The sequence below is a fragment of the Mirounga angustirostris genome, unplaced genomic scaffold (assembly GCF_029215605.1).
Source record: "Mirounga angustirostris isolate CCGP_5_RB_7025 unplaced genomic scaffold, mMirAng1.0.hap1 SCAF_6, whole genome shotgun sequence".
In the NCBI taxonomy this organism is placed as follows: domain Eukaryota; kingdom Metazoa; phylum Chordata; class Mammalia; order Carnivora; family Phocidae; genus Mirounga; species Mirounga angustirostris.
In genome coordinates this window covers 120,523,185-120,548,647 of record NW_026991714.1, presented here as the reverse complement: position 1 = coordinate 120,548,647, position 25,463 = coordinate 120,523,185, and the positions used below count along the sequence as shown (strand labels likewise).

The 25,463-nt window shown below is 39.4% G+C and overlaps 1 protein-coding gene across 9 annotated transcripts in view; it reads left to right on the top strand.

The window, feature by feature from the left end:
• Positions 1-25,463, top strand: part of CPEB3 (cytoplasmic polyadenylation element binding protein 3) — a 202,846-nt gene that overhangs the window by 132,869 nt on the left and 44,514 nt on the right. For all 9 annotated transcript variants that reach the window (XM_064595022.1, XM_045878420.3, XM_045878417.3 and 6 more), the window contains 2 exons: positions 10,887-11,005; positions 24,132-24,246. In XM_064595022.1, the coding sequence (XP_064451092.1) occupies positions 10,887-11,005; positions 24,132-24,246 (234 nt within the window). The remainder of the gene's footprint in view (positions 1-10,886; positions 11,006-24,131; positions 24,247-25,463) is intronic.

Genomic DNA, 25,463 nt, shown 5'->3' with positions numbered 1-25,463 from the left:
GCTCAGCGGGGAGCCTGCTTCTCCTTCTCCCTCTGCCTGCCGCTCTGCCTATCTGTGCTCTCTCTCTATCTCTCTGTCAAATAAATAAATAAATAAATAAAATCTTGAAAAAAAAATTTTAAACCTACAGAAATACAAATCAAAATCATGATGAGATACCACCTCACACCTGTCAGAATGGCTAAAGTTAACAACACAGAAAACAACAGATGTTGGCAAGGATGCAGAGAAAGGGGAACCCTCTTAAACTATTGGTGGGGATGCAAACTGATACAGACATTCTGGGAAACAGTATGGAGGTTCCTCAAAAAGTTACAGATAGAACTACCCTATGACCCAGCAATTGCACTGTTAGATATTTACTCAAAGGATACAAAAATACAGATTTGAAGGGGTACATGCACCCCAATGTTTACAGCAGCATTATCAACAATAGCCAAACTATGGAAAGAGCCCAAATGTCCATCAACTGATGAGTGGATAAAGATGTGGCAGATATACACAATGGAATATTACTCAGCTGTCAAAAAGAATGAACTCTTACCATTTGTGGCAATATGGGTGCAGCTAGAGTATATTATGCTAAGCAAAATAAGTCAGACAAAGGCAAATGCCATGTGATTTCACTCATATGTGGAATTTAAGAAACAAAACAGATGAGTATATTGGGAGGGAAAAAAAAGAGAGGGGGGAAACAAACCATAAAAGACACTTAAATGATAGAGAACGCACTGAGGGTTGATGGAGGGCAGGAGTGTGGGGGGCTGGGCTAAATGGGTGATGGGCATTAAGGAGCACACTTGTGATGAGCACTGTGTATTATATGTAAGTGATGAATCACTAAATTATACTCCTGAAACCAGTATTACGCTACATGTTGACTAGAATTTAAACAAAAATTTGAAACAAACAAAAAATTCAAACCTACAATAAAGCTTTAAGAATAAATACAACAAGGGGCGCCTGGGTGGCTCAGTCGTTAAGTGTCTGCCTTCGGCTCAGGTCATGATCCCAGGGTCCTGGGATCGAGCCCCACATCGGGCTCCCTGCTCCGCGGGAAGCCTGCTTCTCCCTCTCCCACTCCCCCTGCTTGTGTTCCCTCTCTCGCTGTGTCTCTCTCTATCAAATAAATAAATAAATAAATAAATAAATAAATAAATAAATAAATCTTAAAAAAAAAAGAATAAATGCAACAAACACCTATATAGCCTTTTTCTAGATTCACCAGTTGTCAGCATTTTGCCACATTTGCTTTTCTTTTTTTTCTGTATGTGTGTGTATGGTTATCATTTGAGAGTAAGTTGTAGACATCAAGACCCCTCACTCCTAAGTGCTTCTGCATATGTCTCCTGTGAACAAGAAATACCCAGATTGTTCTAGTAATGTCCTTTAGAGCTGTTTTTTTTAATCCAAGATCCAAACATGTAGCCTTAACACCGAAATATAGACTTAATTTGGTTGTCATTTCTCTCTACTGTCCTTGAATTTAGACAGTTTCCTAGGCTTTTTATCTTTTGTATCATTTGACAGGTCCATGTCAGATGTTTTATAGAATATCAATTTGGAATTATCTGTTTATTTCCTTATAATGAAATTCAAGTAAAACACTGTTAGCAGAAATAGTATGTAGATGATATGCTGCATTGAGAAGCACATAGTACAGGAGCACATTAAGTCAGTTTGCCCTGATGTTGGTGATGTTGATTTTTATCATTTGGTTGAGGTGTTGTCTGCCGGATTCCTCCATTTTAAAAGTGCCTCTCTCCCTTGGCAAATAATGATTAATCCGTGAAGTGATATTTTAGGAGTATGTTAAATATCTTGTATCCCCTTCCCAAATTCACCCAGTGGTTTTAGAATCCATTGATGATTCTTGCTTAAGTCGACTATTACTGTGATGATGATATTCATTTTATTAAAATCTTAATTTAGTGAGATAACTGCTTTTTCACTCCCTCAAGTACCTTTATTCTAAATACGTAACTTATGGGGCGCCTAGGTGGCTCAGTCGGTTGAGCGTCCAACTCTTGGTTTAGGCTCAGGTCATGATCTTGCGGTAGTGGGATTGAGCCCCATATCTGTTTCAGATTTCTCTCCCTTTCCCTCCTGCTCACTCTGTCTCTCTCTAATTAATTAATTAATTCTTTAAAAATAAATACATATACGTAACTTAGAAATAAATTGAAAGCCAGTAGGCATCTTTACTAAATATGACAATTTGATTGACCTAAATAAAGCTAAATCTAAACTTTTCCTGATGATTTTGAAATTCATCATTTTCATTCTTCTTAATATAGTTCTGTGGGCTTCAGAGCAAATATATCTGCATAGGCCTTAAATTGTAGCACTAAAGCACAGGTGACCACTTTCTGCTACTTAAAACACTGTGAAATGATCACTGTCACAAAAGTAACCATAAATAATAAACAGACCAGTCCTCATTTACTAATGATAATGAAATTTTTGCCTCATCATTTTTAGGCAAGACAGTATAGGTGAATGGATAAAGGATGAGGGCTCTGTAAGCTGACCTGGATTTTAATCTGAAGTGTCCCTTAACCCCTTGGAGTTTCAGTTTCCTCATCTGTAAAATGAGAACAAAAACATGTATTTACCTCACAGAATTACTGTGAGGATGAAAAGAGCTTAGAGACGTAAAGTGTTTATTGTTAGCAAAGTGCCTGGCACACTGTAAGCACTTCGTAACTGGTGTTTGTGGTGGTGAAATTGGTGGTGATGTTATTTATACTAGGGATTAAGTATTAAAAAAATTCTAACATGAAAAATTAGGTATTTAAGAGCTCAGGAAGCATCGTTTTTGACAAGTAGCCAAGAACACTTTGGAAATTGTTGTATTTTAATGTGTTCTCAGGTATTAAGAGAAAAAAAAATCTATTAATTAAATTTAGCCTGTGGGCGCCTGGGTGGCTCAGTTGGTTAAGCGACTGCCTTCGGCTCAGGTCATGATCCTGGAGTCCCGGGATCGAGTCCCGCATCGGGCTCCCTGCTCGGCAGGGAGTCTGCTTCTCCCTCTGACCCTCCTCCCTCTCATGCTCTCTGTCTCTCATTCTCTCTGTCTCAAATAAATAAATAAAATCTTAAAAAAAAAAAAAATTTAGCCTGTAAAATCCTGGCCAAATAAAATGGAATCATCCCAAGTAAGTCCCTGCAACCCATACCTTCCTGTTCCTCTTTACCCCAAAGAAGTGTGGTCAGTCCAGGCCTGTCTAAAATTCCCTCACTGTTTTCCCCTTTCTCACCCAACCTGTTTGGCACCAGTGGGAAAGCAAGCAATTTCCTGCCATCCATTCTGCCCAACCCAGAGTCATGATGGTGATAGTGTTAAGAGCTCCTGTTGCTTCCCCCAGAGCCCATAGTTCCACCCACAGACTGGCTCTGTGAGTTGAGGGCCTCCCATAGCTCACCACATCCCTGAAACCCCCTCACACTCCTCAGGTATGTGGGAAACAAAGTCACCATTTCTGAAACTTGAGTTTTATGATACTCTTGTCTCTTACTGGCTCAGAGGGCAAGGAAGAACAGAGGGAGCTTATAATTTTTTGGTCAAGCTTTTTTATATACCTTTCAAACTAATAGAAGAACCTGCCATCATAGTGACAGTCTGAGGAGCTGTATTTGTAAGTATAATAGGCTTTTATTTGTTTTTGGTTTTTTTTTAAGATATATTTATTTGAGAGAGAGCGAGAAAGCCCATGCACGAGTCGGGGGAGGGGTAGAGTCCCAAGCAGACTCCCCGCTAAGCGTGGAGCCCAACACAGGGCTCAATGCCACCATCTTGAAATCATAACCTGAGCTGAAGTCAAGAGCCAGATGTTCAACCGACTGAGCCACCCAGGTACCCCAATAATAGGCTTTTATTTAAAGAATGTATTAGAATCAGCAAATAATATTACATCTGATCATTTTCTCTCCTGGTAGACATGGCTAATTATGTATGAAAACAAAATATTCAGTCACTTTATTATTTGTTTACAGTAATATTCAGCCTATTATTCAAATAACTTTAAGGTTTATCTTTAGTATCTAGATTACTGCCCTTTATTCACCAAACACTTGAAAATGCACATAGACAGTGCATATCATTAATTTGAACTCCAACTTTTATGAGACTGTATGCAAAACTCAATTTTATATATCACACAAATATGCAGAAATATCACAGAAAATGCAGAAAGAAAAATTGACACTTGCACAATACCTAGTTTACAAAGCACCCTTACATGTACTATTTCATAACCTACCTCTCTGTAAGTTAATCAGGACAAATACTTTTTTTTTTTTTCATTTTACAGAGAAAAGAGCCAAGACTCAGAAACTTTAAGTTAATATTCAAATTCATGGTTCCACCACTTGTTAGGTTACCTTGAGCAAGTTGCTTAATCACTCTGTGCAATTTCTTTAACTGTGAAACAACTAAAAGTGTGCCTACTTCACAGGGTGTGTGTGATGATGAATGAATGAACTTAGAATGGTGCCTGGTACATAGTAGATAGATGCTCAGTAAATGTTAGCTATTATTACGCACAGCTAGTAAATGTTAGAACTTGGATCTAAATCTAGACCTTCTGACTCCTAGTCCAGAACTCTTTTCATAGTACCATGTGGAATTTGCCTTTTAGTAAATAATCGATTTAATTTTTATCTCACATTGACCTTGTTATTCTAGAAGGAATCTTTTTCTACTTTGTTTACTTTGACCTTAAATTTCTAAAGATCAAAAGGGAAATATATTTGAAGGATTCTTCCCTCCTGATTTGTTTTTAGATACTCTGATTTCTGTTATCATCTGGGTTTGGTTGACCTTGAGGTGTCAGAAGGTGTTTTTATTTTTATTTTTTATTTTTTTATTTTTTATTTTTTATTTTTTTAAGATTTTATTTATTTACTTGACAGAGAGAGACACAGTGAGAGAGGGAACACAAGCAGGGGGAGTGGGAGAGGGAGAAGCAGGCTTCCTGCAGAGCAGGGAGCCTGATGTGGGGCTTGATCCCAGGACCCTGAGATCATGACCTGAGCCGAAGGCAGATGCTTAACGACTGAGCCACCCAGGCACCCCCAGAGGTGTTTTTAGTAGGTGAAGGTACAATAAAGTTGTGTTCATGAGTGATTTTGGGTGTCTCTGGTGAATTTTGTTTTGGTTGGAAGTCCTGAGGTACGAAGTAGGGTTGAAGGAAATTGTTGAACTGGAGTCACGCCCCTTATCTGTAATGCTAAGAGAATATTGTCATTACTGAGAGTGGCAGCTTGCTGATCAGGGAGTAGAGATGATTTATTATAAAAGATTATTTGCTGTAAAAGAGTTATCCTGAAGAAATTGGTAAAGTATTATGAGCCATTCCTTGGGAAAGGAGAAGTGATTTGTAGATATTTTTCTTGATAATAGTATTTGTAGCAAGCTTTTACTTCTGACTCCCCATTGTTTTTACTCTGTCTACTGCTAATGTTAACATTATGGCTGTGTGAGAGGCCTGATTGAAGATCTACATGCTTTTGTGTTAGCTACTCAGCTGCTATGGGGAGATACTCTCCCTCTCTTCTGATGCACAAATTGAGCTCAGTGCAGGAATTGATGTGGAAGATTCTAGAGGGTGGGCAGCAACGTGCCAGAAAAATGTAGTCAGCCTGGTGGCCTTCTGGTGGCCTTCTGGTGGCAAGGAGCTAGAGAAAGCCCCATTTCAGTGAGCATGCCTCATTCCCAGGCCTTTTTTTTTTTTTTTTTTTTTTTTAAAGTAGGCTCCATGGCAGCATGGAGCCCAACATGGGGCCTGAACTCATGACCCTGAGATCAGGACTCCAGCCAAGATCAAGAGTCGGACAATCAACCGACTGAGACACCCAGACACCCCTCCCCAGGCCTTTTTGATGGGCCTGTGCATAATGTACACAGATGGGGTCCTCTCCAAGAACAAGATATCCAGTGTGTCCCTTAGGACCTTTGTGGGCCATCTCTACCAGGGTTTAACGTGGTGAGGCAGGAGGTTTGAGAGGACATGCTGAAACCTCCTCTTTGTAATTTGCATTTTTTAACCTCACTCATCTCTAGTATTCACTTTGGCAAGTGGAATTAATGTTCTCACGTTTAATGAAAACACTGAATTTTTAATAGATTCCTTGGGGCTTGGTGATTGTTTAATACTGTTTCCAATAGAGAAAGGATATGAAGAAATGTTATTTTTTCTAGTTTTGCAGTTAGGTTTTATTTTTCTTGCCTAGCCACCTGCTGAATCTTTTGACCCAGCTAGCTTAGGAGGAGAGCCCAGAAAACAGCTCTGGGTCCTCCCATGTAGGCAGCCTCCCTGTTGTATCTATATACCCACTCCTTTGGGCTTGGTGCTATCCCCTGTACGTTGACTTCTGCCTCTTGAATTGGCCACTCTTGTGTCAGGTAATGGTTGATCTTTTTCCTGCTGTATTTGTTTGGATGGTAGTGGTTAACCTTTCTTCTACTGTTTTGCTTGGATGCTGTGTATACTAGACAAAGAGTTGAGAAAAAGTATTTTTTAAAAAAGTACCCAGGGGCACCTGGGTGGCTCAGTCGTTAAGGGTCTGCCTTCGGCTCAGGTCATGATCCCAGGGTCCTGGGATCGAGCCCTGCATTGGGCTCCCTGCTTTGAGGGAGCCCTGCTTCTCCCTCTCCCACTCCCCCTGCTTCTGTTCCCTCTCCCTCTGTGTCTCTCTCTGTCAAATAAATAAATAAAATCTTTTTAAAAAAGTACCCATTATTCATTATCTACTCCTACTGTCATTATGTGCTACCCAGGACTCCAAGAGCTTTGCTTCTAGGCCAGTTGATTAACATCTTTGTTTGATGTGCGAGAATCTTCTGAAATATGGAGGTTCTTATTCTTCTTCACCATTTACACCTTTCTGGCATGCAGTGTACCAGGATAGAACCATATTGGTGATGGGTTTTTTTGAGGACTGGGAGTGGAGGTGACAGCTGAGAAGCTGAGCAAAGCTAAAGGGGTTGCAGAAGGGTTGAATAGTTGACTAGTCAAACTTAGACTACCTCATGATAGGCCTTTGCCCAGCTGCCATACATGAATGCTGATATGGCAGCAGATGCCAGAATTGGTCCCTTGAACATCTGCTGACCTGTTTGAAGTCTTTGCTGATTCTCTCAAGTCAGAGCCCTTGCTCCTCTGGGCTACCAACACACTTTTTGTCCCCTTGTATCTCCTTCAGTTTTGTAACAAATAGTTAATTGTCTAAATGTCTGTTTCTTCTACCACATAAGTCTCTTGACAATAGGAACGTACTCTCCTCCATCTCAGTTTTCTCATAATCCACAGGTTGTGTCCCACTTATAACAGTTGCTCAGTAAATCTTACTGAACCGAAGTGAGCAAAGCTGGCTGTCTCTATGGAAATTCTGCAGCTAGTATCCATGTTTATCAGTTGTGTACTCTTCCATGAGAGAGGAGAGTATCCTTGGAGAAAGCAGACATCATCATCAGAAGTAACATTAGGCTAGGCTATTATTGGGCTTTTTTTTTTTTTTTAGACAACTTTTCTTGGGATATAATTCACATACCATACAGTTTACCCATTTGAAGTATAAAATTCAGTGGTTTTCAGTATGTTCGTGGAGTTATGCCACTGTCATCACCACAGTCAATCTTAGAAAATATTCATCATCCTCAAAAGAAACCCTGTACCTATTCCCTCCAGTCCTTAACCCTGGGCAACCACTAATATATTTTTTGTCTCTAAAGACTTGCCTATTCTGGGCATTTTACATAAATGAAATCATACAATATTTGTGCCTGGCTTCTTTCACTTAGCATAATATTTTCAAGGTGCATCCATGTTGTAGCATGTGTCAAGCCTAAAGCTTGATGGAAGTTGGGGGGCAGATGATGCTTGTTTTTTGGCTAGTTGTTGTGGCTCAGGCCAGTGATGAATCTGCCTGCTCTCTTGATGACCAAATCTACAGGCATACCATGGAGATATTGTGGGTTCAGTTGTAGACCACCCCAATAAAGCAAATATTTCAATAAAGTGAATCAAATAAATTTTTTAGTTTCCCAGTGCATATAAAAGTTATGTTTACACTATACTGTAGTCTGTTAAATGTGCAATAGCATTATATCTAAAAAACTGTATATACCTTAATTAAAAATTACCTTTTTGTTAAAATATGGAACCACTGGGGCACCTGGGTGGCTCAGTCAGTTAAGCGGCTGCTTTCAGCTCAGGTCCTGATCCCAGGGTCCTGGGATCGAGCCCCACGTCGGGCTCCCTGCTCAGTGGAGAGTCTGCTTCTCCCTCTCCCTCTGCCTGCCTCTCTGCCTACTTGTGCTCTCTCTCTATCTCTCTGTCAAATAAATAAATAAAATCTTTAAAAAAAAAAATATGGAACCACTACCTGAGCTTTCAATGAGTTGTAATCTTTTTGTTGGGGAGAATCTTGTCTCAGTGTTCATGGCTGCTGACACATCACAGTGGGGATTGTTAAAGGTTGGGATGGATGTGGTAATTTCTTAAAGTAAGACAGCATTTAACTTTGCCACATCATTTCTCTGGAGCATACAATGCTGTTTGATAGCATTTTACCCACAGTAGAACTTCTTTCAAAATTGGGGTCAATCCTTTCAAACTCTGCCTCTGCTTTATGAGCTAAGTTTATATAATATTCTAAATCTTTTGTTATCATTTCAACAGTCTTCATAGCATCTTCACTGGGAATAGATTGCATCTCAAGAAACCGTTTTATTTGCTCATCCATGAGAAACAACTCCTCATCTGTTAAAGTTTTATCATTAAAACTGGCTGAGATTACAGCCATTCAGTTACATCTTCATCTTCCATATACTTATTCTAGATCTCTTGCTATTTCTGCCATATCTGCAGTTACTTCCTCCACTTAAGTCTTGAACCCCTCAAAGTTCTCCTTAAGTTAGAATCAGCTTCTTCCAAACTCCTGTCATGGTGATAATTTGACCCCTTCCCGTGATCATGATTGTTCTTAATGACATCTAGAATGGTAGCTCTTTTCCAAAAGGTTTTCAGTTTACTTTGCCCAGATCCATCAGAGGACTCTCTGGCAGCTGTAGTCTTATGCAATATATTTCTTAAATAATAAGACTGGGGGGCGCCTGGCTGTTTCAGTTGGAGGCACATGCGACTCTTGATCTCGGGGTGTGAGATCTCTACTAAAATAAGTAAATAAACTTAAAAAAATAATAATAAAACTTGAAATCCATGGGCTGCAGAATGGACATAGTGTTAGCAGGCATGAAAACAACATTCATTTCATTGTACATCTCCATCAGTGTTCTTGGGTGACCTAGTACATTGTCAGTGAGCAGTAATATTTTGAAAGGAATCTATTTTTCTGAGCAGGGTCAACAGTGGGCCTAAAATATCCCATAAACTATCTTGTAAACAGATGTGCTTTCATCCAGGCTTTATGGTTCCATTTATAGAGCATAGGCAAAGTAAATCTATCATAATTCTTAAGGGCTGTAGGATTTTCAGAATGGTCAATGAGCATTGGATTCAATATAAAGTCACCAGCTGTATTAATGCCTAATAAGAGAGTGAGATTGTCCTTGGAAGCTTTGAAGGTTGCCATTGACCTCTCCTCTTTAGCTGTAAAAGTCCTAGCTGGCATCTTCTTCCAATAGAAGGCTGTTTCATCTACATTGAAAAAGCTGCTGTTTACTGGGGGCATCTTCATTAATTACCTTAACAAGATCTTCTTGATAACCTGCTGCAGCTTCTACATCAGCACTTGCTGCTTTACCTTGCACTTTTATGTCATGGAGATGGCTTCTTTCTTTAAACATCATGAATCAACCTCTGCTAGCTTACAACTTTTCTTCTTCAGCTTCCTCATCTCTCTCAGCCTTCATTGAATTGCAGAGAGTTAGGGCCTTGCTCTGGAAAAGGCTTTGGTTGAAGGGAATGTTGTGGCTGGTTTGATCTATCTAGACCACTAGAACTTTTTTCTTACCAGCCATAAAGCTGTTTTGCTTTCTTATCATTCATGTGTTCCCTGGAGTAGCACTTTTAATTTCCTTCAAGAACTTTTCTTTTGCATTTGCAACTTGACTAACTGGCTCAAGAGGCCCAGCCTTCAGCCTCTCTCAGCTTTCAACATGTCTTCTGCACTATGCTTAATCATTTCTAGCTGTTGACTTAGAGACGTGCGACTCCTCCTTTTACTTGAACACTTAGAGGGCATTGTAGGGTTATTAATTGGCCTATTTTCAATATTGTTGTGTCTCAGGAAATAGGGAGGCCCACGGAGAGGGAGAGAGACAGTGGAATGGCTGGCCCGTGGAGCAGTCAACACACACAGTATCTATGAAGTTCACTTGCTTATGTGGGTCCGGTTCATGGTTCCCCAGAACAATCACAATAGTAATCTCAGAGATTCCTGATCACAGATCACCATGACAAATATAATAATAATGATGAAAAAGTTTAAAATATTGTGAGAATTGCCAAAATGTGACACAAAGTAAGCAAATGCTATTGGAAAAATGGCTCCAATAGATTTACTTGATGTAGTGTTGCCACAGGCTTTCAATTTGTAAAAAACGCGGTATCTGCAAAGCACAATAAAGTGAAGGACAATAAAATGAGGTATGCTTGTATTTCACGGAAATTCCATAGAGAAGTTCTGAACTTGCTCCCCTGAGTAATTATGAGAATTAAGCAAGATTATGTCTACGAGTACCTAACCCAGTGCGTGGCATATGAAGTGTCTCAGTGACTATTACTTCCCTGTGTCCCATTTCAAGCTCTTAGATTTTAGTAAGAATTTGCCAAAGGGAAACCACAGGTAAATTTTTATTTGGTACTTTGAGTTTCATGTACTGATTTCTCTCTCCCTCCTTTTGTTTTTGTTCTCCCAAGGCTATGCCTTTCTGCTGTTCCAGGAGGAGAGCTCAGTGCAAGCATTGATAGATGCCTGCCTGGAAGAAGACGGGAAGCTGTACCTGTGCGTGTCAAGCCCCACCATCAAGGATAAACCGGTAAGTGAAATGCAGTCAGCTGGTACTTTTCTAGAGCACATATGCATTTGGAATAGCTGATCACCTCCTTTCTGTAATGGGAATGCTGGTAACTAGGATTCTCTTACCCAGGGTGACCTTGCTATGCAGTAAAGCTGGACTGTTGTGGATGAGAAACTAATAACAAATTACTCTGTATTTCGTTTTATACCTTTGGGACTGCGTGTAAACAAATGTGTCCTTGTCTTTCACTTTACAGCTCTTTTAAGCTAATTCCTATTCAGTAACTCTGAATTGAAGTAAACAATGCTCTTAGTGGTTTTGGCAACTGATTTCTGTCATTATTTCAGATCAAGGACAGGAATAATTTATTATTTTTTTTAAAAAGATGGTAATTGGCAATGTTTATGCTCCTGTGAATGCAAGGCATTGTGCTGGGTGGTGCCCACAAAGGACTAACTAGAGCCTTCTGGGCCAGGAGCTTACACTCTCAAATGGATAGCTTCGAACAGGGCAGGAGAAGGCAAGGACAGAGAACATGGACCCAAAACCATAAATAAATGTACACTTATACAGTGTTTGTGTTAAGAGTTTGTGGTTTCTGAGCCAAAGGGTGTGAGTAAGTTGTTGGGTAAGAGAAGAAGACTGCTTCCTTTCTCCTGACAGAGGTGTTATCAGTGGAGAAGGGACAAGACTATATTCAGAACAACAATAAAAAAAGAAATTGGTTAATATGGTAGAAGTAGGATGGAGGAAAATTAGGAGGGGGTGAGTTTGTGTATCAAGACTTGGTGCTAGGAGTGGGAAATAGGGTAAAAACAGTGATACAGACCAAGGGACCAACGCAGGTATCTCTCACGGGGCCTACAGCATGTCCTGTCAGACTTACACCAAACATTAGGTTTATTCTCAGAAATGTGCATGGGGAAAGAGTTGGGGTCAGAAGTAGAAGTCTTGACTCTAGCTCATTTAAATTATCTGCTTGGCTCAGAATGAGTCACCCAATACTTGCAGAATTTTGGTTTCCTTATCTATAAAATGACAGGCATATGGTTTCTCTCTGGATGTTGAGCAGCTCAGGTAAGAGGAAAATGAATGTGAAAGCATTTGGGACTTGTACAAGAATAACTGGATGATGCTATTAGTCCCCAATAGTGCTATAGTTAGGAGAGCAAGTTTAGAGCTTATCTACACGGTAAGGTCTGCTGAAAAGAATGGTGACGTCTAGAACAGGGTTTACAGTTGGTTGCAAAAGAATGATGCCGGGACTTGTCCACCTATAAGGGGAAGACTGCAGGACGGAAAGCAGAAGGAATTACTAAAGAATGGGGATATTGAATCATAGAATAACTGATGCAGAAGAAGCAAGGATTTTAGCAAGTGTGACAGTGCCACTGTATTTTTCAAATTCTGGGGCCATTACCAAATTTTTTTAGCAGTTAGCAGACTTGGATAGGTAGCTATACAGGTCGGGAAAAAGGTAGGGAACCTTTGTTAACTTTGATCTTAATTTAAACAGTGTGGGGAGGCTGTGCTTTGTGACAAGAATGGGAGTATGCAGTGTTTCATCTGAATAAATAATGAGAACGCTGAAGTAACTTCTCTAAATCTCTCTGGAATAGTGTGAGATTAGAAAGACTGATCCCAGTTCGGCAGGGTCTGATGTCTGAAAGGTAAATGGTCAGCCTCCAGAGAGCCTCTGTCCCTGTAGGAGAGGATTTGAAATATATTTATACATAAAAAAGGCAGAGGGGTAGAGGTCCACTTAAGATAGTTATGCCCAAAGTAGATTAAGAAGCAGTTGAATTGAGGGGAGGAGAGTGGAGATGAGCAGATGGGCTTGTGTACCTTGGAAGAGTCACGTCACTGGCTCTGTGGAAGGAGGATATTATGCCTTGTCAGGGCAAGCCTTCACCAGAACTGGACATCTCTTGAGAAGGGAATGAGCAGTGGTGGTTGCAGATGGCCATGGTATGTTGATTATTTTCCCTCCAAATACATGTATTACCTTGGGCTTGAAGGACTTTTGAAACTAACTAGTGTAATTATCTGTTTTGGTAATGTTTATGGGGAAACTAACTTCCACTGTTTGTGTTTCTACGAATTTCTGCCTTATTGCAGTTTTCATTTTCTGAACTCAAGTGAAGCGGTTTTATTGGAGCTTGATGAATTCTGAATGGTGGCTGCTGATCACGTATTTCTTTAACCCAGGCATACTCAGAATTTCCAGCATAAACAATTTGAATAAAACTTAGGATGGGAAACAGAAAAGTCCCCAAATACCTGTAATTCTGATGAACTGGATCCCATTTTGGGTTCCAGCTCTTTTGGCTCCATTTTTGACACCTTCTCTTTCTTGGCTTCAGCTCCACATCTATCACTCCCAACCTCATTTGGCCACACTTCCCCACCCAAGTTTCGGTACATTCCACCTCATTTTGGATGCTCCCACAGAAAATGAGAGCTGAGTTGAACTACTGGGAGTAAGTGAGGACCTTGGCAATAACTCAAGATAAAGTCAACCTTTGGAACTCATTCACCAAACCTCCTGAGCTATGGCTCTTTTTTGCTTTTTCTACTTCTTAGCTTGACTACCTTTCAGGATCCTAGTGCTCTCATTCTGTTTAGTTCTTTCTGATGCTCCTTGGATTTCTCCTTGGAAATATACAGTGTTCCAGAATGATCTCACAGATTTTCTATCCTTTGACCTTCTCCCTTCTCCCTTCCCCCCCAATCAAACCCACATTCCATTTGTGTGGATTAGGTGAATCAGATTGTTTTCCTAATACAGAGCCTGATAGCAAGGTCCCCTCTCCCCTTTCTAAGATCATGTTTGTTTTTTAACTCAAACAAATCCCTAATCAGTGGATTTCAGATAGTATTAGGGAGATACTTTTAGTCAGTGATTACCTTTCATTTATGACCACACAGACTACCCTATGTATAGGTCTGATCCTGAAAGATAGCAGAAGACACTGTATTTATAACTTGTTCAATTGACTTCTTGGTCCCAAAGAAGGGTAAACAGATTGGCAAGAGCAGGAGTTATTATAAAGCTCCTAGATGTGTGATTTTTGTTTTCCTCCTCCAGCAAGAGCAGTTCCGTTGCTCAGATGTTCTAGGCATCCCAAAGGATAGCTGTGTTCTTGTCCAGGCTTCCAGTAAAGTGGACAGACATTGTGACAGTGGTCTCTCTTGTCAAAGTGACTCCACTTTTTGAACATATAGAAAGACTGAACCTGAAGGTTCACAGCAGCAAATTGATAGAGCAGGAAACTTGCCATAGACTAACTGAAATGGGCCAAAAAACAGTAACCTTCAAGGCAAGGTGTGGAAGGAGATGTTTATGGTTCTTACCTTCTAAAACACTTTGGCCAGAGATGTGGAATAGTAGACACCTTGAAAGGAGTATCCTAGAAGTTTCCTGCTTCCTCCTCCTTACAATTTATAGCATAATCACAATTTATAAATATCCTGAAATATGACAGATTGATTTTGCTATACAGTTGATCCTTGAACAATGGGCTGGGGTGGGGGTATTAGGGGCGCTGACCCCCATGTAGTTGAAAAATCCACATATAACTTTTGACTCCCCAGAAACTTAACTACCAATACTGTACTACTGACCACAAGCCTTAACAATAACATATACACTTGATTAAACATATTGTATGTTATATGTACTGTATACAGTATTTCTTACAATAAAGTAAGCTAGAGAAAAGAGAACATTACTAAGAAAATCATAGGAAGAGAAAAAGTGTACTTTACTGCATTTATCAAAAAAAATCTGCATATAAGTGGACTTGTGCATTTCAAACCTGTGTTGTTCAAGGGGCAACTGTATATTTAAAGCTGAGGTTTGGTTATTGTTCAGGTAACATGGTCATCCACTCAAAATTTGAAAAACATAAAATTGAAAAAAAATATTGGGAGCAAGGAAGCTGGAAACCAGTTGGAGGCTGGTTAAGTTCTTTAATTTTTAATTCTGTCCAATCTGTCTGTAATTCTGGTCTTTCCTACTCCCGTTTATATATCAGTGGGATGTCTAGCACTTTCAGTCTCCTTTTTAGGTACAAGGACAGTCCAGATCCTTTTGCCTGGGACTGAAGACCTTCCCAGTCTGATTTCAAGTTTTTTTCAACCTTTCTTTTTTCTGCTTTCCTTCTGAACCCTGTATTCCAGTCAACTGAAATATTTCTGTTCCTGTCTCAATTTCTAATTGCTACACTTATTTTAAGACCCCTCCCAAATGCCATCTCTTTCCTGAAGGCTTCTCTGGTCACTACAGCATCTGTAGTGACTCACACCTACTATTACAGCTCTCTCCAGCCCACATACAGCCATCTTTTCAAAATAATGTGCCTTTCTTCCTTTAAACCAGGTTTGAGTGCCAACTATGGGCAAGACATTAGAGCTGGTTATATGAATTAGATATAAAATCCTGTGTTCAGAAAGTTAATAGTATAATGGGTAGATAAAACAAGTATATAAATACATGAACCTAAAGAGCCTGGCACATAAAAGTTTTTCAAATATTTGTCAAATTAGGAAAAATAACAAATACAATGAAGATAAGATTAAGTGCTTTGGAGGGTTTATGTATACCTGGAGTGATGAAAGAAAGCTTCTTGGATGAAGTGTCATTGGAACTAGGCCTTGAAAGTTGAAAAGGGTTTGGAGATTACCAGGGGAGAGGTGGAGCTGTGGAACTGTGGGAAATGGACATTGCAGAGAAAGGCAACAGTATAAACACAGATGAGAAATTGTGCAGAATGAATGGAGAACATTTAGTTAGGTTGGTTAGATGCAGCACGAATGTATGAAAGGGAGCAGAGGGAAATTAAATTGGGAAAATAAGTGGGGGCTGAGTTACAGGGCTACTTGATTGATGGCCTCAGCCCTTGGGTTTGTGGTATATTTACTTAAACTCTTTCATTCTCCACCTACTACCTCCTAAGACAATAACTATAATTTTATCTTGGCTCAGTCAAATTGGATTTCTCATATCCCTCCTTGGAAATCTTCAGCATTTCTAATCTTCTTTATTTATTTGTTCCTTTTGGTCTAAATTCGTGGTTTGGGCACCTTCTATCATAGGAATTTCTCCAAAGGAGGAATTTCTCCGCTGAAATGAGAGAAGTACCTATTATTCATAATAAATCCTTCTCCTTTCCCGGCTCTCTGAATTTGCATTTGAGTCCAGAGTTTCTTAGTGTTTGAGTCTTTGGACCTATTATTCCTCTCTAGGGAGGTCTAAAAGATGCTGCAGTTCTGATATACTAAAATAGTTTCTAGTGGACAAAATAGCTAATACCATCCCCTAAGGGACCATATTTAGTGTTTTCCAAAGTGTGTTCTGAAGAACACCTGTCCCATCAGACACTGATCTCTTGAGAGCATCATTGACAAAAGGTTTGCTCATAACAATAATGTCATTTGTTGAGAACTTTGTGCATTTTATATCCATTTTCTCCTCCTTAAAGGTTCCATAGCCAGAACATTTGGGAAAAATTGATATATTAAGGTTCTGAGAAGTCTTGCAGTAAATAAATTTGTGTAATATTTTTTAATCCAGCATTTGATATACCTGTTTGGGGATTATACTTGTGAAGATTTTGGTGGAATTAGTATTCCATGAAGTTCATTCAAAGAATAGGCTTCTTCCAGGAAAAACTTAGGTAATTTGAACTTTTATGTGTACATTACTCTCAAGAGTTTTAGTGATCTGCATGCCAGTAACAACATCCTTGTCCTAGTACCATGGAGCTGAAAATACACATTTGTGTAGACATTGGACAAAATTGTCTGGCTGCAAGAGCACAATTGCTTGAGGCTTTGAACCTGGAAGTTAAAATAGCTGAATATAATGCCAATTCATTGCTAAATCATTTTCTTCGGCTTTTCTAACTGCTAATTTTGTTAGTAGGTTTAAGAAGAATATATCAGTCGTTTCTTTTTTTTTAAATGTTTTATTTATTTATTCATGAGAGTCAGAGAGAGAGAGAGAGAGAGAGAGGCAGAGGCAGAGGGAGAAGCAGGCTCCCCGCCTAGCAGGGAGCCCGATGCGGGACTCGATCCCAGGACCCTGGGATCATGACCTGAGCCAAAGGCAGACGCTTAACCATCTGAGCCACCCAGGCGCCCTATATCAGTCGTTTCTTAATTGAGAAGGAGCAGAATAAATTTAGATAGAAGAGAGAAATAAATCATTCACAAACCAAAATGCATTTTGACTTGTTCAGGTGACTCTTGGGAAGCATGGCTGGTGGCCAGTAGCCTGGAGGACAAGGAGTCTTGCAAGCACAGGACATCACTGCATTGGAAAGAGTATATAGACTCTGGGTCAGATAAACCTGGGTTTCAGTTCTGACTTGACTTCACTCTTCTTAACCTTAGTTTCCTTATCTCTAAAGTAGGGATAATGTTTATAGTATAGCAGTTATGGTGAATTTAAGTGTGACAATGTTTTAAAATGACTAGCACAGTGGTATAGTGTATGTCTTCAAAAGTGCTAGTTTCTTCTTTCTTTCAAAAGGAAATCATCTATCATGCTTATGTTTTCTAAATGATGTAGGAGTATCAGCAGCAATGATGAGCACTGAGTAGGTCACCGGGGGGGCATCAGAAATTTGCGCTGATTAGGCCAAGCCTTGGGGCACCCACTGGTGATCAGACACACTATATTTCCATATCCCTGGCAGGTGGCTTTCAGTGGAGTGAAGAGAGTGATCTGGAAGCTATAGAAGGGCAGTGGTTGGACATCTTGGGGCATCAGCATCTGCCCCTCAGGAAAACCTTTGTTAATTCACCAGAACCCTGATGAGCACAGAGCGCTCACTCTGTTGGGCATTTTGCCAGGCAATTGGGACCCACACAGAGATATGGTCTCAGCCTTAGAGGACCCTAAAGCCCAGTGGAAGGAAATAGACATGTAAATACTAAGTGAAGTAAGGAGTCAAAGGTGCTATGATAAAAGTTTTATAAGGAGTGGCCGTGGGGTGGGGGCTCAAAGGCTAAGTGGTCAGGTGTTCCTGAGGGAGTCAGGAAAGCCTTTAGAGAGAAGGTATTCTCTTGAATCTTCCAGTTATAAGTACGGGTATTAATCACTGCATTTAATTGATAATTGCTTTACTAAGTCAAGCACAGAGCAAGGCTATGCATCACCCTTTTCAGGGCACAGTTTATGCATGCTCTGTTTTTGTACTGGGTGCCCTTACGAAAAACAGTATGCGGAGTGCTATTTGAATTGTTCAAAAGTAGCTGAAGGGCTGAAAGCCTGTGGTTTCCGTACATCAGGCAGGCTGTGCAGCTTGGTACGGATGGCAGGGGTTTCCTTTTTGTACCTAGACCGTTTCCTGACCCTGATGGTGAACCTGGAGCATTCTGGGAGGGCATGAGAGAATTTCCCAGGGTTACTTCTGGCTCCCTGTCTAGGAAGAACCCTGCCTATTTTGATGAAGCTCTCTGGGGCCTGTAATCTGTTTCTGTCTAAGGAATGGGAGGAATAGCTTGAGTATGAGAGTTAGTTTTTTGCTTAGAGGCCCAGTGGAATTCTGACTGGAGTCCCCAGGGGAGCCCAGGTAGAAAAGTCTTATCAAGAGCAATGAAACAGATGAGCTATTAGGTTGTTCTCTGGCCACTTCCCCCAGGAGATTCAGGGTATCTCCTCCTCTCCATTGGGTGGAGAGTAGCACTTGAGATGAGGTAGCATCTAAACTCCTGGAAATTGGCTGACCCTTTTGTTAGGGAGCTATATGGTAGAAATTAGGTTGAGGGATGCCTGGGTGGCTCAGTCGGTTAAGTATCTGCCTTCAGCTCAGGTCATGATCCCAGGGACTCCATCCCACACCAGGTTCCTTGCTCAGCAGAGAGCCTGCTTCTCCCTCTGCCTGCTACTCCCCCTGCTTGTGCTCTCTCTCTCTCTTTCTCTCTGACAAATAAAATCTTTCAAAAATTAATTTTTAAAAAAAGAAACTAAGTTGAAATGAGATACCAAATATGAATGTACTTTGGAGAATCCAAACCACAATTATTGCTGTTGTGGCTGTTAGTTTTGGTGGTTAATAATAATAAAACAACCCCTTATAGCATGGAAGAGATAAAGATGCCTCACAAACCACAAACTAGTTTATTTGTGATACTGTGGGGCACTCCGGTCATTCTGTGAGGTCTGTGATGCTTAAAATAGAATTGCTGACAGCTGGGGTGGGCCTGAGTTCATTACCAGTACAGCTGAGCTGTTGCAGCTGTATGTCACCTAAGTTTAGCTGACTCATCCTGGCCGTCAGAAGAGCCCTGATGCTGCTGCTTGCTAGGGAGAGCAGTCCTGATGGTTCTGCAGTATTGCTTTTGTGATTCATGTAGATTGAAAGGATTGTATGACTAGGGAGAGAAAAATGGGAGACCTTCTCCTGAGTAGGAGTTTGAAGGGTATTGAAAAAAGAAAGAGGAAATTGGGGTTAGGGAGGCTAGGCCATGTGCTTTATGGGAAATTCATGGGAAAGAAAACAGCAGGAAGGGGGTTTTGATCAGGTAGTTTCCTGAGCTGGCCACCAGATTGCACTGTTGACTCTGAACAGTCTGGTTGCTTTGTGGAGCTGTCTTAAGATGAATAGATGAGAAGGAAGGCACTATGAGTAGGACGTTCATGTGTTGGATGTTTGTAACCTAAGGAGATGACCAGACAAGGATGAAATATAGGAGATATTCAAAATGAGCTCAAGATACTATTATTTACTGGTAGGTAAGTGTCTAAATTCTAAATAGTGGTCTAAACAGAGAATTCTAGAGCCATAGGGTGGCTTGGTCATGTAAGGAGATTTAAAGCCCTAAGGTTCATGTTAAAAAATTGTTCTTATTAAAGCTATGTGTTTTCTCTTATCCGGTTATTAAAGATACAATAAAAATGCATTTTATATTGAGTTTTTACTTAGAGGCTTTTGCAAATTTTCAATGAAATTTATTTTTTAAGAAAATGATCCTATAGCTTCTTGTCAAAATAAGTGACCCATACTCTATTACCTAATTTTTTTTCCCTAGCAGTTGGCCTGATCTTATCCCCATTAATGACTCTTAGTTTTAAATAGGATGAAGCTTCAGTTTTTACATGGAACTGTAATTAAATATTTTATTCTTCGTTGATATCAAAATAATCAAACGTCTCTTTTGTGCAATTTAGTCAGAAAGCTTTCAATTCTTTGAACAGCTATTATTTATATTTACTATACTCCCAACCCCTTAAAGTTAATTTCTACCAGAACAACCCTTTTAGAGCAATAGTAGGAAATAAGTGAGAAAAGGCCTTGATTGGAGTGAAGTTTCTCCATTTTGTTCAGTTGGTTCAACCTTGTTATGCCATATTTTGATACATACTAAGAATAAAATATAATAGGGCAGTATTATCCAAAGTGTGGATATTAATAGGTGTTATGAAAAAAATTTTTGGAAATGCTGGATTAAAGCACATTTGAACAGGTTTCTTTCCTGTAGAACTTCTTAGAACCTATGATTAATATACACCAATGGGTGCCATGAAACTCCAAGAAGGAAGAGATAGCCTGTAACTTTTCCTAAACACTGCTTGTCTGGCAGAACATGCCTACGGACCTGCTGTTCAGAGAACACACATTGGGAAACCTTGAAAAGTAAAATGAGTGCTCTCATTACTAACTGTTGATATGATTAATGTTACATTCTTTTAGGTTTCTTGAAGGCTTTTAGAGTCACTATATGGCATAAATTGATATATTAATAGCACCACCTTTACGTTTGGTTTTTGCCTTTATCCTTAAAAAGATTTGCCTTTGAAGATAAGCACTTATGCAAAGAAGATTATAAATTCAGATAATTCAGATTATTAATTCTTAAGAATTAAGAAGCAAATAATTTAGCCAAAGAATAGGTTTCACGATCCTCACCAGAGCTTCCATAGGAATACACACTTAAAAGAAACTACGGAAAAACCATTTTTGTTTTTCCTCTCATGAGTGCTTATGGAAGGCAACATTCCATTGGGAGCTATGGGGTAAGGAAACCTCTCTAGTCAGAGATCACAAGTCTGGGGCCCACAGGATAGATCTGGTCTGCAGTTAGTTTGGTTTAGGTGTACAGTGGCTTTAACATTTGAATTCTTTCTCAACATTTTAAAATCTTGAAGTTTCACATAAAAATCTGAATTTCTAGCTACTCTTGAAAAATGGAAAAATCTGACAGTATATTCACAAACGATAAGTACTTGCTGGAGCTGAAAAGTGTCTGCTTCCTTTAAAAGGAATGTTTTACTCCAGTGTGTCATTGCCTGCCTAACACCTGTTGTCCGGGTGGCTGATAAATTTATGCTACCTGTCCATCCCTATGGACATTTGGTTTTGCGTAACCCCTGCTATGAGGACATGGCATGGCTGAAGGGCTATGGGCCGTGCCTCTTTCTAGAGTGACCTTTTTAAGCAAACGTGGTCGGTTTCTCCAGGAAAGGGTGTTGAAATCACTGTCGGGCTCATTTAAGGGAATTTTCACCATGTCTGATGAAGTCCCTATACTCCCAACCCTCAGGATGTTGGGGCTCTTACTCCCCAGAGTATAGCTTATTTGACAATACTGAAAAATTTGTTTCATACATACACACAGCAATCTCTTTATATGTAAAGGTTGTTTTGCTGGGGGAAGTTTATATTGTATTAGAACAGAGCTCTTATTTCATCCATTCTCAAAAATAATCATTAAAGAAACGAAGACAGTCAAAAAGCAGTTCTTTTATTTGTATTCCACCCCTTTCTACAGTATATTTGAGTCAGCTTAGAAAGCATGGTATTTAAAAAGTAGAGAAATATCTATATATATAAATAAGGACCAGAAAATATACTCAAAGAGTAAGTCAGAAAGATAAAATATGGATATCAGGCCCTGAGGGCTGAGAATAAACTTAGAAGATGGAGAACGTGCCTTATGTGAGAGTGGGCTTATATTTCAGAGAGAAACCAGAGTGTGAATGGAACTTCCCAGTGCAAACAGCACCACAATATTACTTTTTGCTTAGCTTGTAGAATGTGCTGATGTTGGCCTATGTTGACATTTCTCTGATTCTGTAGTGGTGGGAGCTCTGAGGAGCTATTTTCTGGTGGCAGCTGGGAAATGCAGGTTCTGTGGATAGGGTTTAATAATTACTGTCTTTTGAGTCTTCTTCCTGTATTTTTACCTAGGCTAAGGGAATGGGTTGTGTGTGATGCAAAGAAGCAAGGGTGGGCGGGAGAAGAGGCAGTAATGAGAGCTCTCAGCGGGAAGGTTTGAGATCTTCTGCAGAGTTCATTGGAGCAGTAGTAACCTACAGCTGTTACAGAAGGCTGCATTTTCTGTACTTCTGATTAAATGAAACCAGAACGCCATGGATACTACTAGGGATTTGTTTTCATTTGTGAAACAAAGTGACCCGCAATTAAATTCATTATCATTAAGTGATTGGAATTGCCTTACCAGGCAGGTCCTGAAGCTGCCTTAAATTTATCAGGGGTCAGACTGGAAGAAAAGAGGGCTCTGTGTAGAAAAAGATATGTCCTACTTTTTTGTTATCGGTGACATTAGAATCTTTGTTCTTACAGTATGAAGAAATTATGTTTTTGATTAAAAATTTGTAGTGGGCCCTCAAGGGATTTAAAAATGGTGCTTTATGGTATTCGTGAATCTGCCTTTGTGGTAAATGTCAAGGGAACGGTAATTTAGTCAAACAGACCAGATGTTTCAAGGAAAGAACAAGGATTTTTTTTTTTTTCCCACATGATAAAGGTGGAGCAAATGCATAAATGTTAGCAGAATTGCAAACAGGTCCATGTTTTCAGGGTCTAGGGAAGAAATAGAGATTTTTACTGCTTCTCACTAACTGCTGAAGGCAGTGTCATAAATGGCAAAAGGTTAGGTGGGGGGGTGAACTTTGTAGCAATCATAAGGAATGTGTGGACTGTTTCTAACTGAGCAATGCCAGTTCTAGAGTTGATTCAAGGTGTTTTGACACCATAATTGATAGATTTACTACCTTTCAAATGAGAGTACTTCTAGATATAATTCAAACCACATAAGAAATCATCTTATGTGGGTTTTTTTGCAATAAGTGTTGACACTTGAGCAATGGGGGAAATGAAGAATTGTGTTGATATTAAGGAAATGAAAATTCAGCTGTTTTGTTTCCTTATCCTGTCGTCTGACTGAGAAAGGAGAGGCATGTTCCCTAAAGATAGACGCGGTTTCTCTGCTTCCACACCTAGCTCATTTCCCAGAGCATCTGGCCAGCTGAGTGACTGACTGGTCTCAGGCAGTACTGAAGCTCTCCTTTTGGTATGGGAGGGCTTTTGTTGTGGTTTTGTTTTAAGCTATTTTTTGATGATTGAGTTAGGGATTGAGAGGAATATGTTTTAAGGTTATGATTCTATGAAATACCTTATTTTTTGTAGGCAGGAAGTCAGAGTACGAGTGAAGAGATACTACCAAATAGAAAGAAGTATGTCCATAAAGATTTCTTTTTCTACTCTTTGCAAAGTAACTTCAATTTCTAGGCTCACCTTTATTTAACCAAACTTGTTTAGGAAAATCAGATAAATCAAAAATAGATAATGCTATGTGCTTCAGTTTTGATATAGCTAGTAATTCCATGCTAACCTAATGAGTGTTGATCTGTGTTAAACCATATTTCTGAAAGATAAATGTTTCAATTTTAGGGGTTGATAAAAACTTAAAAGCCAGATATATAGATAATTTTTAGAAAATATTCCTAATGTTCCTGTTCCTTCTTTAGGTGAGCTCTTAAAAATCTAAGCGCTGAACTGTGACAGGTTATAAACCATCTATCATGTGTTAAAATGGATCTGATTCAAAACCCCGAGTCTGTCTCTAAAAGACTGCCTTTTTTCAAAACCACAGGTGGTTTCTGAAGGTTTCATGGTATATGTCTTAGAGTGTTGAGTAGAGTACCTGTAAGTAGATTCCCCGAGTTCTGTTGAAAGGCACCTAATGCAGATTACATAAATTAATAACTGGATTTTGTTTGGGTTATGTATGTTGTAAAATGCACAAATCAGTGGGTTTGTCTTTAGTCACCTTATTCTCATTCGGGGTTGATGGAAATGAAGTAAGGACCAAGTAAACGACTTTTTTTCAGGTGCAAATTCGACCATGGAACCTAAGTGACAGTGACTTTGTAATGGATGGTTCTCAGCCTTTGGACCCCAGAAAAACTATCTTTGTTGGGGGAGTTCCACGACCCCTCCGAGCTGGTGAGTGGAAATAGTAACACCACAACAAACAAAACCACCAACAACAAAATCCCCAATGTATTTAGTCTTCAATATTTTCTAGATTTCTGCTCAGCTATACACAGTCTCCAAAAAGAAGTTTCACTGAGCTAACTCTTTCAGGATTAAACATTTTCTCCCCAAATGCTTTATTTTCTTAGGTATAAGAGTCAGTTTCATTAAACTGTTATTTTGAAAGGATGAATTCTATTCAGTGCTCTCAGCCACACATATTTTAAAAATAATAACAATACATTTGGCAGTGTGCATTCTCATGCTAGTCAGCATTGTTATGTGTGACAGAAAAAGAAGTCACCCCATCAGAAATCTGTCCAGCGCAGCTGTGTACCCCTCAGTGACAAGCCAAACCACTGCTAGGAATTGTGTCGCTGGGAATCAAACTGAACTCTTCCCAAGTGAAACAGATTCCTGTTTTTCTTAGGCACTTTGAAAAATGACTAATGTATTTGAACGTCTTTATTATGACTTTTTAAAAGCTTCCCTATTTTTTTCTTTTTTAAGTTCCTTTCCAATGACGAAATAATTGTGGGCTGAGATTGGGCGGAATCATAATTAACTGGGGCATTTGAAGTGATGCTGACCCAGTGACTTCAATATTTAAATCCAAAGATAAATCTAATCAGTTGCGGATCAGTGTTCTACCAGTAGAATACGATAAAATTATTTGTAAGAACGAAGTTTTTAAAGTGCTTAAAATAATTAAGTTCATTTTTCAAAAGTAAGATGAAAAAATAAGGTTACTATTGCCCTGTAGTTGCAAAAGTGCAATGTTCTCTCTGTTATTTGTAAGCAAGCAGACTCAGTTCTACCTAAAGAAGAAAAGAAAAGGCAGAGACCATTAAAATCAAGTAGTGAAAAAAAGAATTATAAAAGAATTATAAAAAAGAATTACAGCTAATTGTCTCTGACTTTGATGACTTCTTAGTTCTGAATGTGCGTCAACATTTCTAATGTATTTGTTCAAATCTCAACTTCAGTGTACTCCTAAAAGATAACCGTAGGCCTATCTAAAGATATATTCATAATTCCATTTTGAAGGACTTTATAACACATTAATTGTGATTATGAAGTTTGTAATTTTACAGTTTTTCAGAAAGTCAAATATCTTTAGGTCTTGTTCTCACTCTAACGGAAAACTGTGCCGAGAGGAAGAAAGGCATGCGGCAGAGATGCCTCCC